At 47.8% G+C, this 17918-nt stretch overlaps 1 protein-coding gene across 2 annotated transcripts in view; it reads left to right on the forward strand.

Annotated features, from left to right (window-relative positions):
- NCOR2 (nuclear receptor corepressor 2) overlaps positions 1–17918 on the forward strand; it is a 268387-nt gene that overhangs the window by 68834 nt on the left and 181635 nt on the right. For both annotated transcript variants that reach the window (XM_044440471.1, XM_044440470.1), the window contains exons 2-3: positions 482–715; positions 15659–15786. In XM_044440471.1, the coding sequence (XP_044296406.1) occupies positions 611–715; positions 15659–15786 (233 nt within the window). In that variant the 5' untranslated portion in view covers positions 482–610. The remainder of the gene's footprint in view (positions 1–481; positions 716–15658; positions 15787–17918) is intronic.

A 17918-nucleotide genomic window follows, 5' to 3' on the forward strand; every position in this document is an offset into this window, starting at 1 on the left:
TTCTGTTTGTGTAATATCATGGAGGAGAGGAGAGGAGGTTGAACAAGAGGAGAAAATAAGCCTGTAAGCCACGGCTAAAAAAGTGGTAATGCCAACTGGAAATTTGCATTTTGATGTAGACATGGTGTAAATAAAAGGTCTTGGTTTCAGTTTGGCTGTGGCGACCATGACTGCATGTAGCTCAGTATTGTCTGTATCTGCCTTCTCCAGGCTGGTACCCTCTTGAAGCATTGAGTGGCAGCTCCCATAATTCCCACTGAATTAGGGTGGGGATGATGGGGGTTGTGGCAGCACCTCTGGAGGGCACAAGGCAGGTTTATGCTGATTTGGGGAGTAAGATGGCTCTTTCTGCAGCCCTGGATAGACATGCTGGGAATTGAACTTGGGGCCCTCCATAGGCAAACCAGCATTGGGTTTCATTCCTTTCCCCACACAGTTTTAACTGAGCTCTAACATTCTTTCTTCCTTGTTTGCCTTCCAGTCACAGCTTGAAACAGCCAGTATGTGCATAATGAGGAGAAATTCTAGGATTCTCTAGTGCTCCGCGTCACAAGATTCTGGGTATTAACACGCACACGGCAAAACAAGACCCCTTCTGGCTTCTTCGGCAATGTCTGGATCTACTCAGCCTGTGGCACAGACCTGGAGAGGGACTGAACCCCGTTATCCTCCCCATGCCATGTCGTATCCCATGGCAATAAGTCAACCACATGTGGTAAGTGGGCCTTTTGTTCCCTATCCTGTTCACGTCTGTTTGATCGACATGGTTAGCTTTATCATGTGCAAGAGGTCTTAGTCAGGGTGCATTTGAGCTTCTGCCAGTTCTGCTCAGAGAAGAAGGTGGCATCCTGTCCACAAATGTATTTGCTTCCATTCCCCCAAATCTGGGTTGCACTACAGCTGAGATGAATGCTCTTTATGAGGGTGTTTGACTTAGAAGTTTTGGGTGGAGTGAATGTCGCCTCTGGGTTTTGCTCCTGCTGCCCCCTGGTGATCTCCCCTGAGTGGCTGATGGCTGCCATCTTATTTATTTGTCTGCTTATTGATTTCACTCCATTTCTGTGCTGCCCCGTAACCCAAAGGTTCTCAGGGACTTCCCCCCCCCTCACGAGGCTTGTGTGACTGGACCAATGAAGTGTTGTCTTGCGGTATCATTCTTAAAGGGCTTCTGGGAATGAAGAGCGATGACTATGGGATATCTAGAAGAAGACTGCCACTGCTATCCCCAGTAAGGCCTGTGGTTTTGACCCTAAAAGAAAACTGATAAAAGCGGATGTTGCAACTTGTATGGGGAACCCAGAGAGTTGTTTATTCACCCCTCACTAGGTATGGGAGATGATTCTATGGGGCAAAACATGGGGAGGGCTTGCCCAGCCCTGCGTTACAGCCAAGTCTGTAGGTTCCTCCCCAACTGGAAGGGGATGAAGCCCAGAAAATGTGCCAGAGTCACAGGATCATAGAATGCTTCCTCGTGGGATGGGAATATCCATCTATTCCTGTCTGGCAGAGGAAAAACTGTTGATGGGGTTTGATTGGGTTGTCTTGGCTTGATACCTCTTGGATCCCAAATCTGGCCGTTGTTTTCCCAAGTGGGTGTTCTTTAGATGTTTTAGGCTGTAACTCTGGTCATTCCGGACCAGCTTAGCTTAGATGAGGATGATGGGAGATGTCATTCAACACATCTGGAAACCAAGTTGGGGAAGAGATTGAAGACAACATTTCAAGTCACAGAAACAAATAGATCCCCTCCCATTTATCTTTTGTTCTGCTGCCATACTGACCGTTTTAAAAGACTAGGGTGGTGGGATGGAAGATTGGGCTAATATTGGTGGAAGCTGTGGAAAGGCATTTTCTTATAGAATCATGGAATATTAGGGTGAGAAGGGACCGAAAGGCCATCAGGTCTAACCCCCTCCTCAGTGCGGGACATCCAGGTTCAATTATCCTTCTCAGAGGGCTGTCCAGCTGTCCGTCTCGAGTGCCTCTAGTCTGGGAGAGCCACGTCTCTGGTTCCATTGTGCTGCTCTCGCCGTCCGGAAAATTTTCCCGATACCCAGTCAGAATCTGGCTTTCTATAACTTGAGCCCATGATCCTGTGTCCTACACTCTGGGATGATCGAAGAGAGATCCTGGCCTTCCTCTTTGTGACAACCTTTCATGTTCTTGTAGAGGGCCATCGTATTTTCCCTCCGTCTTCTCTTCACGAGGCTAAACATGCCCAGTTCTCTCAATCTCTCCTCATGGGGCTTTGCTTCCAGTCCCTGGAAACTCCTCGTCGCTTTTTCAGAACACTTTCCAGCCTGCCTGCTCCTCTCTTGAATCGGGGTGCCCAGAACTGGGCACAGAAGCCCAGATGAGGCCTAACCAGTGCTGAGTAAAGGAGAGCTAGTACTTCACTGGACTGGGAAATGCTGCTTCTATTAATTTGGCCAAAAATAGCATTTGTCCTTTCCGCAGCCACATTGCATTGTTGATTCATTGGGCTTGTGATCTACAACACTTCCAAGATCCTTCCCGCTTGCGGTATTTAGTCGAGCCAAGTATTCCCCACCCTGCAATGATACATTTTGTTTCTTTTTCCTGGGTGCGAAACTTGGCATTTGTCCCTCTTGAACTTCATTTAGTTGGTTTCAGCCCAGTGTCCTAGTCCGCCAAGATTACCTTGCATCTTATTTCTGTCTTCCAGAGTATTAGTCACCCCACGCAGTTTTGTGTCCTTTGCAGTTTTGATCATCATTCCCTGCACTTCCTCCTCTAAATTAATAATAAAAATGTCGAGGAACACCGAGCCTCCGAACCTCCCCTTCGTAATTTAGGCATCGCACAGTGGCAGCCTTTCGCCGGGAGGTGTGTCCCAGAAACCGGCCCGCGTGTCATTGTGTCAACACCTGAGACAAGACAAAACCCAACTCGGCAGCTTTGGAGATCGATGGCAGGGACAGTGTCATTGCAACAATGAGAGGCCGCTGCCTCTCAAGCCCGCTCTTGCATCCGTGCAGATAAGAGCCGGAGGAGTAATTCAAGCAGGTTTACACTGCTGACCTTTATCAGAAGGAACAGATTTCACTACAAAGCCGCTCCAGAACACCCTCGTTTCGTTTCAAATCTGCAACATGCATCTCTGGTTGGAAAGAAGCTCGGGCAAGACTGCTTTGGGTCAGATCGACCTGCTTGATTCATAGCCTTTCCTTTCTGTCTCTGCCTTCTGAAAATGCAAATGCCGAGAATTATTTGTTTTTCCCAGGTCCCCCTAGCTGTGAACTGTACCAGACAAGCAAATGTGATCTTAGGAAATTGTGTTTATTGGAGCAAGTTGCAAGTTTTTCCCAGTTTGAGCCGTTGGCCCTCATCAGATCTCAGGCCTTCTTAAGCTGTGTTGAGCTGCACCTGCCCACCTGCTCAGTCTCCCAGACAGAATTCGTTTGCTTCAAGCCACAGTTGGCTGCTTGTTGGCAATTCTGTGGGAGGCAGAATTCAAGCCTTCTTGGATTGAAAGGCCGGGGAGAATGGAGATGGAAAAGGAGTTGGAAATGAGTGCTTTTCTTTGTAGGAACTTGCTCCCGGCTAATAGGTTTAGAACAATGTTCCCACCCTTTTGCTCTCCGGATTCATAGGGCTGTGGCTGCCATTATCCCTAGCCAGTGTGGTCATAGGCTGAGTTAGCTGGGATTAATGATTGGACAACAGGGTGAGGAAGATGGTCTGGGGTGTTGGCTGTTGCTTTGGCACTTGGAGCCTGAAATGAACATTTAGTGTCGCTCTACAATCCTTGGTGGCGACCCCTTGGTGAAAGAGGCCTGTTGTGATGTGGAAGGGCTTGGCTGCAAGAGGAGGGGTTTCATCGCAGCGGTGCAGCACACGCATGCAGAAGGCCCCGGCTTCAGACCCTGGCTTCCTTGGGCAGGGCTAGGAAACTTTGGAGAGCTGCCGGTCAGTGTTGACAATACTGGGCTAGATAGACTGAGGTCTGACTCCGTATTAGACAGCTTCCTCTACTTCTTTGATAACTCTGTGGTATCAACCACTGTGCAATAATGGAAAAGCATGACGTAGGAAGAACTCACATGTCCAGAAACCGCAATAAAGTTTCTGGAGAGCTTTTGGAAGCAATGTAAGTCAACAAGCAACCTCTGGTGACTTTAGTTTTGCTGTGCTTGGCTTCATGGTCCAAAAGACAGCTAGGAAACTGGATGCTAGGCCAAGTAGGTATGCAGGGGCAAACCGACTGCGAGCTCAGCCTGCATCAGAGCGGAGTGGAAGAGCTGCATGTATAGATGCGCGTGGAACTCTCTTGGCTGGTTGGGGTGACCCCATCCCAGCTGAAGTAGCATCTGCAGTCGCACTCCCTTCGCATCCAAAGCGGTAGTGTGACCGCGCAGCGATGATCGGATGTCTGGTTGGCTTCTCCTGCTCGGTCCCCCCACTAGAGACCTTTGCTGCCACGAATTTATCTTGGAGAGCCTAACTGCCTCTGCCGCTTTGCACGTGTTTTCTTGGCATGCTCCTTGCAGCGGGCAGGTGCGCCCTGGAGGTCTGCGGCTCCGTTTACCCAGTGCCTCCATAAATGATTCACGGGGAGCAATGCTGGCTTTGTAGCTATTTGTTTGTCACAGATACTATTGCTTGGGTGCTACATGGCAAACTTTTCCATTGCAAATGGCTTACCTGCTGGTTGGAAAGATGCAAGGGGAAAGATTAGCCACCAAACATAAGTAAAAAAGGGACGGGGAGAAGAAAAGTGTGTGGGTCCTTATTTTGTAAGCCCTTTGCATGTACTGCTTTAGAGTGTTTTAGAGTGCTTTTAGGATTGTTACGCCTGTGCTTTGCACGCAGCAATTCCAGGTTGACTGCCGCATCCCCTTTTTTTAAGGTTCAGGGTGTATGTGATTTCAAAGATCCCTTTGAAGCCAGAGACTCTGGAGAATTATTGTCAGTCAAAGCAGATAGTCCTGGTTTAGCTACACTGATCAGATGGATGTGCTATCTGGCCGTTTCCCCTGTTACTTTGCAGACATAATTTGATCCATTAGTTTTGTCTAAGGGACTGCCTGTCTCACTGTGCACTCGCCCGGTTATTAAAAGCTGTAAGAGAGGCCCTTTACGGTTACTCCTGGAGACTTGGTCTTCCTTCCAGGCCTTTCTGCGCTCACAAGGGGGCTCAGATTCTCTGCCATTTGTAGGGAATTATTTGCAGGGAAAGAGCTTTCTAGAGCAAGAAACGCTTCCCTTGGTCTTGCTTGAGTCTAAGACTCACAGGAGCAAATTTGGTAGAGACTTGCTACTTAGCAGCTTCATGCCGGAGTCTCCCTTTTTAAAGTCATGGCAGCTTACAAGTCCACTAGAGAATATCCACAGAGGGTGAAGTATTCTGCTCCCAAATCCAGGGTTGAATGCGAAGGCCCCTCTAGGGCTGAGTTTGCAACCCTTGGGGTGGATGGACGGGCGCAGTGCTGAATCCACCAGCTCTCTCTGGGTTGGGTTTGCAAGGGCTAATCCTGATTGCTGGCCCCTGCCTGCAGCTGAGAGCAGGTATTTGGCCATGGTGCTACCGCCGCTGCTACTGATCTCCTCCTCCTCCAGTGTAGAAGAAAAACCCTCCTGCAGCTGGGGCATCATTTCCAGTTCTTTCCCCTTGTCTCTGCTTTCTGGATCAGAAATTAAGCAGAGGATCCTCCAGCTACAAGGAAAGAAAGAAGAAAGCAAGCAAAAGCTCCGCGGAGGTCCTGCGGAGCAACAGACCCAGGAAACCCAGGCAGCTGTCCTGAGCACGGCGCAGACCGTTTGTCCACGGAGCCCCGTCCTCCGCAGACAGACCCTTTTCGTTGTATCAGATTTGTTAGTGCAAGTAATGAGGAAAGATAAAACTAAACAGAAATAGGTATACAGTACAATATAGCACTGAGGCCGTGCGTCCTCTCTGCACCAGACTGTGAAAATGTGCTCTGCGAGTCAGGCAGGCCTGGATCCTCTGCAGCAGTCTTCCCTTCCCTGGTCCCCTTAGATGTTTTGAACTTGGACTCCCATCAGCCCCAGCCAGTATAGACCATTGCCAGAAATGTTGAGAGTTGTGGAAGTTGACCAGGTTGGGGAAAGCGGTTGTACAGCTGCACCATGTCCAGACTTGCCTCTCTTCCCCGTTCTGATCCTTTGGCGTGGAAACGGCAAGGGACTGAAGCCGGGACCTTCTCTGTGCAAAGCAGAAGCTCCGCTGCTGAAGCACCTGCCAAAGTGGAAGCTGCACCTAGTTGTGCTTGCAGGTATACAGCTTTTTTCTTGCTGCATGCTGTCAAGTTGTCTCTGACTTACAGTGAATGAATGTCGCCCAAAATATCCTAGGGTCCGCAGTGCCTGATAGAGTATCTCTCCCAGAATGCACCTATCTGTGTCCTACATCCAACATTTGGGGCTCTCCTCCGAGGGAGGAGAGGCCGAGCAGCGAGTGGGGGGGGGGAGCTTTCCTCAATGAAGCCTTTCTGGTATCAACAGTGTCATCTTTTTAGCAGCAGCTTAAGACTTCTTCCCCAGGCATTTGGTGGGATATGATGGGTTTCTTAATACATCAGTTGGGATGTTTATGGTTGCCTTTGATTTTTTTTTTTTTTACTTTTTTTAATAGGATGCGGTGTTTTAGCAGGTCATTGTTTTTAGCTGTTCTAAATTTTGCATGTTGCAGTTTAGTTGTATGTCAGCTTGAGACTTTCCGAGAAAAGAAATCTAGCAGCCAGTACTATAACCTTCTAAGCAGCTTCGCTACCGGGCTGAGAGATAGCAAAAAATAAAAAAGTGTTATTTTCTACTTTGCTTCTCACCTCAGTTCAACTCTGTAAAGTGGCTGCATGAGCGATTTTTTGAAGAGAAGACAGTTTAATTATTGAATCTAAATCAGCCCAGTGCCCCTGAGGTTCTTGAGGTCAAAGGCTTTTCCAGATATATTCTCAGTATAGCAAGGAGTAGAAAGAAACCCAACACCTTCCAGTGCTGCAAAATAAAAATAAAAACCATTTTTTAAAAATCAAAAGGAGAGAGAGGCCTTGGGGCTTTGCAGGTGCTGTCTGCATTTGGCTCACTTCCAGGAATGTATTCCACTCAGAAAATAGAGATAGCCTGAACCGTTAGCTGCACTAGATGGTCTGCTTTGGAAGGAATCCATATAAGCTGTTGCACCTTTTCAGTGCATTTTCTCGCCACTAATCTCCTTCCTGATTCCTGTTCGTGTTTGTAATCTCTGCTTGCTTTGTGGAAACAAATTTCTGCAAATCAGGAAGCGACTGAATGGGGGGCTTGTGCGGCTCTCTGCAAATGTTCTCCATCGATTTAATTGGGGCTGATTCAGTCTCCTGATAAAATTTGTGTAAACTGGGAAATCTGCAGAGGCTGAACTGAGAATTGGGGTGAGATGAGCGATAGCATGTCTTTGACAACTTGTAAATATTTTCAGCTGATATTTATCTCACATTCTGAGGTTGTGAGCATGCGCCCCTGCTTTGAACACAAATACAGAATTCTCATTTTCCCCTAACTGGCCTCCAGACCAGCTCATGGATCAGAACTTAACTATCCAGTATGATGACCCAGTCTCTCCCGCTCCCAGTCTCTCCCCTTTTTCCTTCCCAACAGATCATGATGAAAGGCTTTAACTACAGTCTTTCTTGCATTAAAGTTGGCTAGCCAGGACAGGCTTTGTGATACAGACTAATAAAAAGGTTGTCATCAAGAGGCACCCACTGAGTTAAAGTGCTCAGTTGTGGAGTTAGTTCTTGCCCGAATCAGGGGATGATTCGAAACTGAATCCCCCTACTCCCTTACCCCCTCCCCAAAAGGGAGCTGCTTCACCCTCAGGGAGGTTTAAGCTGCTTGTGGGCCACACAGTGGAAATGCAGGAGGTGACTTAATTGGTCTGCTCATTGGACTTGCTGGCAGACCATGGGGCTGAGAAACCCCCCTCCTCAAGCCCACCTGTTCCACAGTGTCCTTCCATGACAGAGACAGTCTGGTTCTCAGCAGCTGTTTGGCTTATCTTGACGCTCATTGCAGATGCCACTGCAGCCAAGCATGCCAACCCCACCTTTTCTGCCCCTTCAGATTCAGTGTTGGGGACATTCTCCTTAGTATGCCCAATCTCTGTTTCCACTGGCTTTTAATTTACGCTTTACAACTTTTCTTTCCCACCTCTTGAAAGGAACCCTTGGTGGCTTTGTGGGTCTCCTCTCCATTTAACCTCACAGCAGGTTAAATGTTGGGAGATGGATTGAGTGGATGAGTTTCAAGGCTGAGTGGGTCCACCATGTTGGTTTGAGAACCCCGGAGCCATGTTAGATATGGGATGGAAGCCACTGTTGGGGAGGACGGCACATGTCATCTGTCAAAATCTAGCCGAAGTAGCCTATCACTTGGGAGTCGCCACAGTTTGCTTCCTTCCTTGCCTCATTTGGATTATCCGGAAAATATTGATCAAGTCATATTCAGTTACCTGGGGCATTGGCAAAAGCTGGATGAAAGGGAAGAGTTGGATGGAAAGGCAATATAATAGAATGGCTAAAATGTATGACTTACAGTGGGAATATTGAGTTCAACCCCTGTCTGGAACGGTTTATTCAGTCACTTTCTCCTAGCTGAGCCCAGCTCAGATGATTATCGTAGGCTCAAGGGGAAGGCCTTGACAAATAAACAACCTGGCCTTGTTGGAGAAAGGCGGATATAAAAATATAGTCCCATTGACAACAGGATATGTCTTTATGTAAGTGATTGAAGTGATGGAGAAACGCAACATAAAATGAAACCATTGCAGACTTTAGAAGGAAAAAAGAAACCAATCTCACTTTGAAATTGAGATTTGCAGAGGTGAATTTATTTCTAGGCAAGGTCACTTCTGTATGCATTCATTCGTAAGCTTGTTCTGACCCATTTCTTTATCAGTCTGTCATATTTTAAAGAATGCACATTATTGTTATTTTTTCAAAAGATGAGCATCTTTATCCATATTTTGTTCTCTTGTCTGAGCTCAAGTATACAGCAGAATTTGGAAAAGCACAAAAATTAAAGGGCATATCTACATTCTGTTTCACATAGTCATTCAGGAAGTGAAAATCTAGTTAGTTTGCTTAAGCTGGGGACCAGATGAAGCACCTTAAGCATCTTTAGATATTTGTCAGCACAGGAATGTCATAAATATAAAGGTCAGATAGCTCCTGCAATGTAGTTTTACCTTGTGTGCTATTTCAATTTGAATGTGCATCCTGTTTGGATACCTCGTTCCCCTTTCCTCCTCCACCACAATTGCTCACTGCTTTTAAATATGCACTTTACATGTCTGTGGACCAGCACCAGAAATATTAGTGTGTTTGGTAAATGCTGCATGACCCTCACATACTTTTGCAAATATTTTAATGAAGAAATAAGAGCCACGCTGCTCCGCACATTGTTTTGAAGGTTTGGGGGTTATTTGCTTTTCCTGTTCATCCCCGCAAGGTCGGTGTGGGTGGTGCCGGCATTTTCTTTGTCAAGGCATACGGCTTTTTCGGCTGCAAAGTAAATGGGGTTATTGAGGGGGAAACCCAGGAAGCTGGAGGAATGAAATACAGGAACTTGTTGATCATTTTGCTACATGTCACAATCCCTGGCCCTGGGCATCTAAGTCATGCATCTTCTGTGGTTTACTGAACCTTCTTTTAGAAGTCTGAACATCTGTTGCAGTCCCCTTTCACACAGTGTTTGTGTTGAGGCTCTGTCGGCTATTACTATGGGATGTCAAGATGCTGCTGTGCATGTGTCAGGGTTAAAGAGAGGTATCCAAGATGTGATTGTTGTGGTCAGACAGGAAGTTGGAGGAGAAAGGGAACAATATTATTATTAATAATAATTATTAGAACATTTCTATGCCACCCCTTGCTGAAGCCTTGCCAAATATGTTGCTTGCTTTTGTTCATGCATTCATAAAAATTCAGTGGTCATTCATTGGTCACTTCTCCCCCCGTTACACTGGATATTAACAGTTAACCACCTACAATCGGTACCAACCCTCCAACCTGGTGCCCTCTTGGACCTGAACAGCCAGCATGAACAAAGGGCAGGAATGCTGGGAATTGTAGTTCAAAACACCTGGAGGACCCCAAAGGGAAAGCTCATCTGCATATTCATGCCTTTTGTGTGAACCCTAACCTTCATTGTGACAGGTGCATCTGAGGGACTCATTAGGGTTGGGGGTATGGGCCAGCTCAGGATTAGGGTTCGAAAGATTCAGCGTCTGTTCAAGCTTTAGAGGCCTGAGGGGCAGAAAGAATGAGTTGTGCAGAAATATCCACAGGAAGTAGAAATTTTTGAAATCCCCATTGTGACAGGCGCATCTGAAGGACCTTACGGGTATGGGCCGGGTTAGGGTTAGGGTTCGAAAGATTCAGCTTCCCTGGGAATGCTGAGTGAGCAACCGGGAAGCAGGAACTACGGCTCCTCCTTCCAAGCACCACCACTGTCCAGACCAGAGCAAGAGGCAGGTAAACAGGTTGGTCCAGGAGGCTTCTGCGGGCCGGTCCTGCTGGGGTGCCGGCCCTTGGTGGGGATGCAGGAATGCAGCTTCTGGCACAGCCTGGAATGGGATCGAAAACCAGCCAGACCCTGCTTTGCTGGATTGCTTTTTCCAGATGACTTATGCAGCAATTCTGCTACTGTAAACTTACCTTAGTAAGTTTCCCGCATGTCCTAGCCTGTGACTGGATTTATGGCTATCAAGGAGGGCCGGAATGGTTTAGTTACATTGCCAAAGGGAAATTGGTCCAGACCCTCTGAGAGAGGGAATGTCTTGAAATTAGGAATGGGGGAAGGGGGCAAAACCCTGAAAGATTTTCTCAACTTGGCCTGGTGGAGTGTGTTCAACAGATCTGCCGTGGGGCTAACTAGATCTGATATCCTTTGAGCCAGAGGGTCATTCTGGATTGGACTGTGGGCATTTGCCCAAAATTTAAGTCGCTGCTCCATCCATTGCGTGCGCTTACATGATGGAGTCCCCAGTTTTGCTTGCATCTCAAATTGCATGCTGGGAAATTCAAGATGGCCAAGGTAGTTTGGGTGCCTATTCAGTGAAAGGAGATGCTTCTAACATTTCTCAAGAAAAACACTATAATAGCAATGGTGGCTCAGATCTAACCAAGCAGCTCTGACTTGTGTCACTAGTGCTAGAGATGTGCAGGTCTTGATTCCAGATCTGAACACACAGCTTGAGCAATTCCGCAGAAGCCAAAAGAAAAACTCTGATTCGGTCTGCTCTGCCTGTCAGGTCAGAAATGTGTCGAAAGTCCATCAGGCTCAAACCGAAAGTTTTGCCAAAGTCATACTTCTTGCCCTGCACTCCTTGAAGGGAAGACCAAAGTGCAGGTGTAATAAAGAAATTAATAAACACGTCGACCAGAAAGGAAGTTCTGGCAAGCAGATTTAGAGTGCGTGTGTGCTGGTAAGGGCGCATGGTTGCTGTTGATGTGGTTTTATTCTATAGATGGTAGTCACTTTTTGGGAAGTTGCTTTTTTGCCAGCTTGGTGACAGATAACGCATGAGCTGGGGCTTTCCTTAGCCGCTTCTTCTTTTTAGTGTTGTTTTTACCTTTTACTTACTTTTTTTAGAAGGAGTCTTTTGCACAATTTGGGGATCAACCAAGCACATACTCCTGACCATACTGCTGGTTCACATGGCTTTATCCAGTAGTGGAATACCCTTTCCCACATCTAAGCTACCCATTCCAATGTGGTGCATTCTAGATACATTGGACTATACCCTCCATGTGCCCCAGCAACTGGAGCCTGGTGCAAACAACACCTAGAATTAAAGGATTCTGAGCCCACTAGAAATTGGTTTTGAGTCCAGAACAGCATGGCATTCATGCAGTTTGCATGCCAAATCTATTTCTGATTGATCCCGCTGCCGGCTATCTTCATTTCAGCATCATAAATTTGTGAGGAGGATTAATTTTGTTGGTAACAGTTGAGTCAGAAATCTTTGCTGATGTAGTGCAAATCACCCAGAAATCTGCCAGTATCTGTTTTCTGTCCATTCCTTTTTAGTAGTAGTTTAAGTTTTAGTTAGGATTAACAACAGGAAAGGAAAAGATCAGTCAAATGGGTGTGTTGTTGAGAGGCTAATTTCACCTGGGCACTTCATATTAAGACAGAAACACCAGGAAAATTGCAAACTCAACCTTTTGCACTGTCAAGTAATAACATTTGGTTGTTGCCCTCCTCCTCCTCTTGAGGAGGAAGTGGGTAGGTGAGAAAGCAAGAGGCAAAACAAGAGGTGTATCTCTTCCCCCTCATCCAGGCTGGGCCAGCTGCGCAGTCAGCCTGATCGGTCATTTTGGGGTAGCAACTGGAAAAATACTTGTGGGATCCTTTCGTGTTCTGGAGACCAAGGGGTGCAACTCCTCCGCATGCTGCCGACACCCCGACACATTCAGACATGGCACCGGTGAATCATCTGGACTGTAAGCTTGAGAAGGCAGGCTAAAACTGCAGCAGCATTTCTCTTTCGGGGGCTTTTGGGTAAGGCAGGACGGCTTTTGCATTGCTCAGCAGTGAGACACATTTTGGCGTACAAGCAACTTGGGGCCTGAGCAGGCGAGGAGCTCAGCGTGGCCAAAAGAGGGAGCCCTGTGCAGCCTCATGGACCATATTCTAGATTCGGGTCATGACTTATGGGCAGAAATGTCCATCTGCTTCTTGTCTGCTCCTTCCATCTACTTGATTGACGTTCCCTTTATGCTGCATACAAGAGGAGAAATGTTTATGGCGCATCCCGGAGGGTTTCATGTGTACAGTCACTGCCAGCCCATATTTTACACTGCGGTTGTTGCGTTGCCTTTTCTGACATCACCGGTTTCTTTCAGAAAGATCGTTAATTACTGTCAGATGGGAGATTTTAATTGAGCAATGCTGGTTATCCAGGACCTTGTCACACCGGATACTTTTCTACATAAATATCACTGGAAAGGGGCGATTCTCCACATGTATATGTTTTTACAGCGGTAATTTCTAGTGGGGCCAGGGAGCAACCTTCATACAGTCTAGGGCATCTATTGCAGGGGTGGGTAATTTGCAGCGGCCAGAATTTTTGGCCTACAGCTACCATCTTCCCTCACCACTGTTTATGCTGGCAAAGAATTATGGGAGTTGTAGGACAAAACACCTGGAAGCCTGCAAGCTCTCATTCCTAGCCTATCTCGGCCAAAATTTTGTTTCTACCATGGCTGACTTCGTACCCCTGGGAATCCCAACAGGAAGACACAGCCCTTCTTCACCTGTTCTCCAGCAGTGGGCCTACAGAGGAATCCTGCCTTTGATTCTGGATGTAATAGAGTAGTCATGGATACAGGACTAGTAGCTATTAAAGCTTTCTCCTACTGGAACTTGTCCAGCCCCTATTTAAGGCAATATAAGTTGATGGCCATCCTGATTTTAAGTCATCCAAGTTGATGTTTGCAAATTCCATACTTGAACTATGTGCAAATCAATATTTCCGCTTATCTCTCTGGACTGTCTTGATCTTTGCATTCTACTATTGAAAGAGAGAGCGAGGGAGGGAGAGGGAGAGAGAGGGAGATATCTTCCTGCTTCCTTTCTCCCTACCATGCATAATTGTTTACACCTCTGTCACGTTCCCCTCCATCCTACTTGCCTAAGCAGTCTAACTTTTCCTCGTAATCTTTCCTCCTGGAGAGTTAATTCTGGTAGAATTTCTTATCTGAAGAAATTTGCAAGATTTGGAACCCTCTTTGGCCCTTTGAAACAGATGGTCTCATCTTCTGTGTGTCCAGGCCTCTGTTTTCAGGAATGTCCTCCCGGCATTATTGGCTTCGACCTGTGTCTGAAATAATTGCATCTCTGATCCACCCCCCCCCCCCTGTGGTCAAGTACCGTATCTGTTAATGAGGAGCTGCTGCACATGAAGGCTTTCAGCGGGAAGCTCTGTGTCTTGCGACAGCGGAGCTTTTTAGTTAATTAAACTGTGGCAGTGGAAATGCTGCCCTTCTTTGTGGCCGGTCAAGGGGTGAGAGGGCTGCACCTTTCCTAGGTAGCACGTCTTTTCCGTCCCCTCGTTGTTGTTGTTGTTGTTCGTCATGTGGGAGCCATGATTTAAGGGACTTAATTGAGATAATGGCAAATGGGGCTCTTTTGCCAAACCGTGTTTCCTTCAGATAACTTGATATATTTCCTTTGGGCCACTTGAAGGCTGCAGAGGATCCTGAGACATATTCTAGGGAATGTATGGCTTTTGGTAGGCTGCTAGCTTGGCCTCTGTCTCCTCACTCTTGACCTACATAAATAGAGAATACTTTAAGCTGCTGCCAGGCAGTTGGAGCTGGGAGACCAAGCGATGCAGTCCGAGCTGAGGGTGCACAGAAACTTGCCACAGCTGGAATAATTTTTTGCTTGGGCAAAGTCTGTGCCCACACCAGGAGCCCTTTCCCTTGTAGCCCCTCTTGCTTGAGGGGGCCAAGCTCTTAGTTTGCCTGGGTCAGAGAGTGAGATTACTTGATTGTTCAGAAGATGCAGGCTGGAACTGCAAAGGACAGCAGTTCACAAAACAGAAGGCTCCCATTTCTAGGCCTTGCAAGAAGCAGGTTGACTGGAGCCAGTTGGCTTGGATTCTTCTTGCTTATTTGCTTTCTTCCTCCTCCTCTGGATATGGAGGGGATAAGAGATCTTGTTGGGCTTGTTATGCATATGGCCATTTGCAGTGTTTAAAAAAAAAAAAAAAAGTGCCGGAACTCATGTCTTGGGGTCACACTTTTACACTAAAAAAGATTTTCAATTCACCAACTGTTTTTGAAATAAACAACTTATTGACCTGTTGCACGCAGCCAGTCACTCTACACACACATAAACATAATGGTCGCCGCCGGCAGTAAGCACTCAGCGCACAACCACACGACCGATCCCAAGCTGAGCAGCATCCCAAGCCGAGCAGCGCCCTCACAAGCAGCGCCGACACACAAGCAGCCCGCAGGCACTATGTTAATGATTTTTGCTGCCAACCTGCTCCGCCCAACAGGGCGATTCACAATCACTTGGAAAAATCCGTCAAAAAACGGTGCTGGAATGCTGTTCCAGTGGGTTCTATGACAAAGAAAAGCCCTGGCCGTTTGTATCCCATCCTTCCACTTTAATGCAGAATTTCGTATTCAATGCAGAATTCAGTTTCTGAACAATGCGAGCATCAGCTTTTCCCTCATCTTCTGTTTTCGGGGTGTAGGGGGAACATGTTTCTCGTCCAGAGGGGCTACAGATAATATGTTTGAAAATGTTTGTGCAATAACAACCACAATCTCAAAAGCTAGATGTTTGGCAAAATAAGGTTTCTGGGGTCGTGGGAAGGGTTTCAGGTAATGTTTTCTTGCTCTCCCGTGACTAACAAATGAAAATGATGAAAAACAACCCCACCAGCTGAATAGGGTCATGCAAAGGATAAGTTTCAGGCTTGCTTGAGAATTGTAGGCAGGTTGCAGAATTCGGTTTCCCTTGCCGCAGAATTTCCAGTGTCCAATTTGGATTGTTTAAATGTGGCATGCATGTGGCCTCGCTTCCATGGAGGGCTCTATGCCGTTGTGTGTCAGTCAAATGGAACCAGCTCAAAAACCTCTCCAAACCCTGTTTCTTTCTCCCGCTTCCCTTGTTTCAGGATGTGGGGCTCTTGGAATATCAGCATCACCCCAGGGACTATCCTTCCCATCTGCCTCCCGGGTCTATCTTGCAGCCGCAGCGAAGGAGGCCATCGTTGTTATCGGAATTCCAGCCTGCAAATGAAAGGTAAGGGGAATGGGGAGGCCCTTGTGGGCAGAGCTGTGTGGAGCTCTCCGTAGAGATGGGCTGTAAGGGAGCCTCCAGAACCCCGACCTGTGCATCGCTCTTAGGGGGCCGCTGAAATGCTCCTTCAGCAGAAATCCCAGCAGCCCCCTGCTGCCCCAAGGCGTTGTGTCGCATGTCTCGCACCTGGCGACTCCTTGCAGGGGAGGCGGAGCCGTGCTCCACCCAGGAGGTGGTCCTTGGTGTTCTCTCCCAGCTTTGCAAGAGGTGCTGGGGACGGATCCTGGATCGGGTGCCCTTTCCTTGGCAGTGTGAGAGGCAGTGGTGGTGCCGGAAGGCCTTCTGCATCTCCGTTTCTCCTGCCGATGCTGCTCCGACGGTGTAGCCCCTCTCTCTGTGGGAGGCGGAGCTGTGAGTGGGAGAACATTTGCTTTGCATCCAGAAGGTCCTAAGCTCATTTCTTGGCATCTGCGGGTAAACAGGTTCTTGGCCGTGGGAAATACCTTTTCCTGCCCTTGGGTTGTAGGTTATGGCAAGGCCTTTGTGAGTTGCAGATTATGGGAAGGAGCTTTCTTGTCCTGAGATCGGAGGGAGGCACTGCCAACCACAGTTGGCAACACGAAGCAGGGTGGGCCACTGGTTTGACCTGGCATGGGGCAGCTCTCTGCTGGGGTTGCAGGAGCGCGAACCCACAGACTTTGGGATCTGTGGGCAAGTGCGGCAATGAGGGAAGCTCTTCTGGCACCTCCACAAAGTGGGTGTGCTGCAGATGGAAACAGGGTCCTGGGCCCGCCCGCCACCGGCATGTCCTAAGAACGTCTCTGAGCCCCGTGTGTGACCCAGAGACAGGTCAGGGCGACAGAAGGGAAAAGCAGCTGGAGAGCCTCTCGTTTCGCTCGAGAGCAGTCCCAGCCGCCGGGAAGAAAAGTTGTCATTCAGATAAAAGTGGGAAAAAGGAGGGCCAGGGTACCTTGGCAGGCACCAGGAAAAGGGCTTGAGGGTGTACTGGCCCCATGGGCACCAGATTTCTGGCCCCTGCCCTAGTTGGCCGCTGCCAATCTAAGAAGCAGTATTAAACCTTACCCCAGGGAGCTTCATTTATTGCCTTCTGTTCAGCCAAACCGCTGAAGTTCTGTAGGTGAGATGATTAATGTATAAGGCGGCGGTTTGCCCAAGACCGTGGGGTACAGTTTCCAGTCACAGCAGACAACGCCCTCCCCCGTGTGTGTGCTCAACACCTCCGCCTCCCCCTGTACAATTCCACTTTGCGCCTCTCTCTCTCTCCTTTTCACTTTTCCAGTCCCTACTTAAATATTAGACATTAAGAGGAGGGGAAGCCCTGCGCCTGTCGTGCGAGTTGAATAGTCTAGAAACTGTTCAACACAGAGAGCCAGTGTGGCGCAGTGGTGAAGAGCACGGGACTGGGACTCAGACGATCCGGGTTCGAGTCCCCGCTCAGCCATGGAGCCCACTGGGTGACTCTGGGCCAGGCACAGACTCTCAGCCCAACCTACCTCACAGGGTTGTTGTTGTGGGGATAAGATGGAGGAGGAGAATGATGTAAGCTGCCTTGAGTCCTTTGTGGGAAAAAGGCAGGATATAAACCGAACAATAAATGAAAAACCAAAAAAAAGTTGGTTTTCTGCCTAATGTCTCTCGAGAGAAGTATTTTGGTTTGCTCTGCACAGAGGCATGTCTTCGTAAAAGGTTTGTCATCCCTCAGCAAGCAGCCAAGGAAGATAAGAGAAGCAGCAGTCAATTATTAGTCAGATGAAGTCCAGTTTAGGCTGAAAAAGATGAACTCGATGAGATTAACGTTTGAAAGAACATCTTGTCTGTAAGAATATGTCAGACATGGTTGGATTGCCAGTTTTGTGTGGACAGGAGGGAAATAAATTAAAAATAGTCCAAATACAATAATACAGCTCAGTGCTTCTGCTGAAGATGTGGCCTTTTGCTGATTCTGGTTTGTCGTCCGCCCCATCCGGAAGGTGGGGTAAACCTAGCAAAGCCTCTCTGTCAGCGGCAGCAGTATTGCGTAACATTAAACCTTACAAATTCACTTTTTTATATTGGACGCCTAGCTTAATGCCGAGCCCCTGTGTAGCCTGGTCCTGCAAAGCCGCTCAGAATGA

This window comes from Varanus komodoensis, unplaced genomic scaffold (genome assembly GCF_004798865.1).
Source record: "Varanus komodoensis strain SLA01 unplaced genomic scaffold, ASM479886v1 scaffold38, whole genome shotgun sequence".
Lineage (NCBI taxonomy): Eukaryota > Metazoa > Chordata > Lepidosauria > Squamata > Varanidae > Varanus > Varanus komodoensis.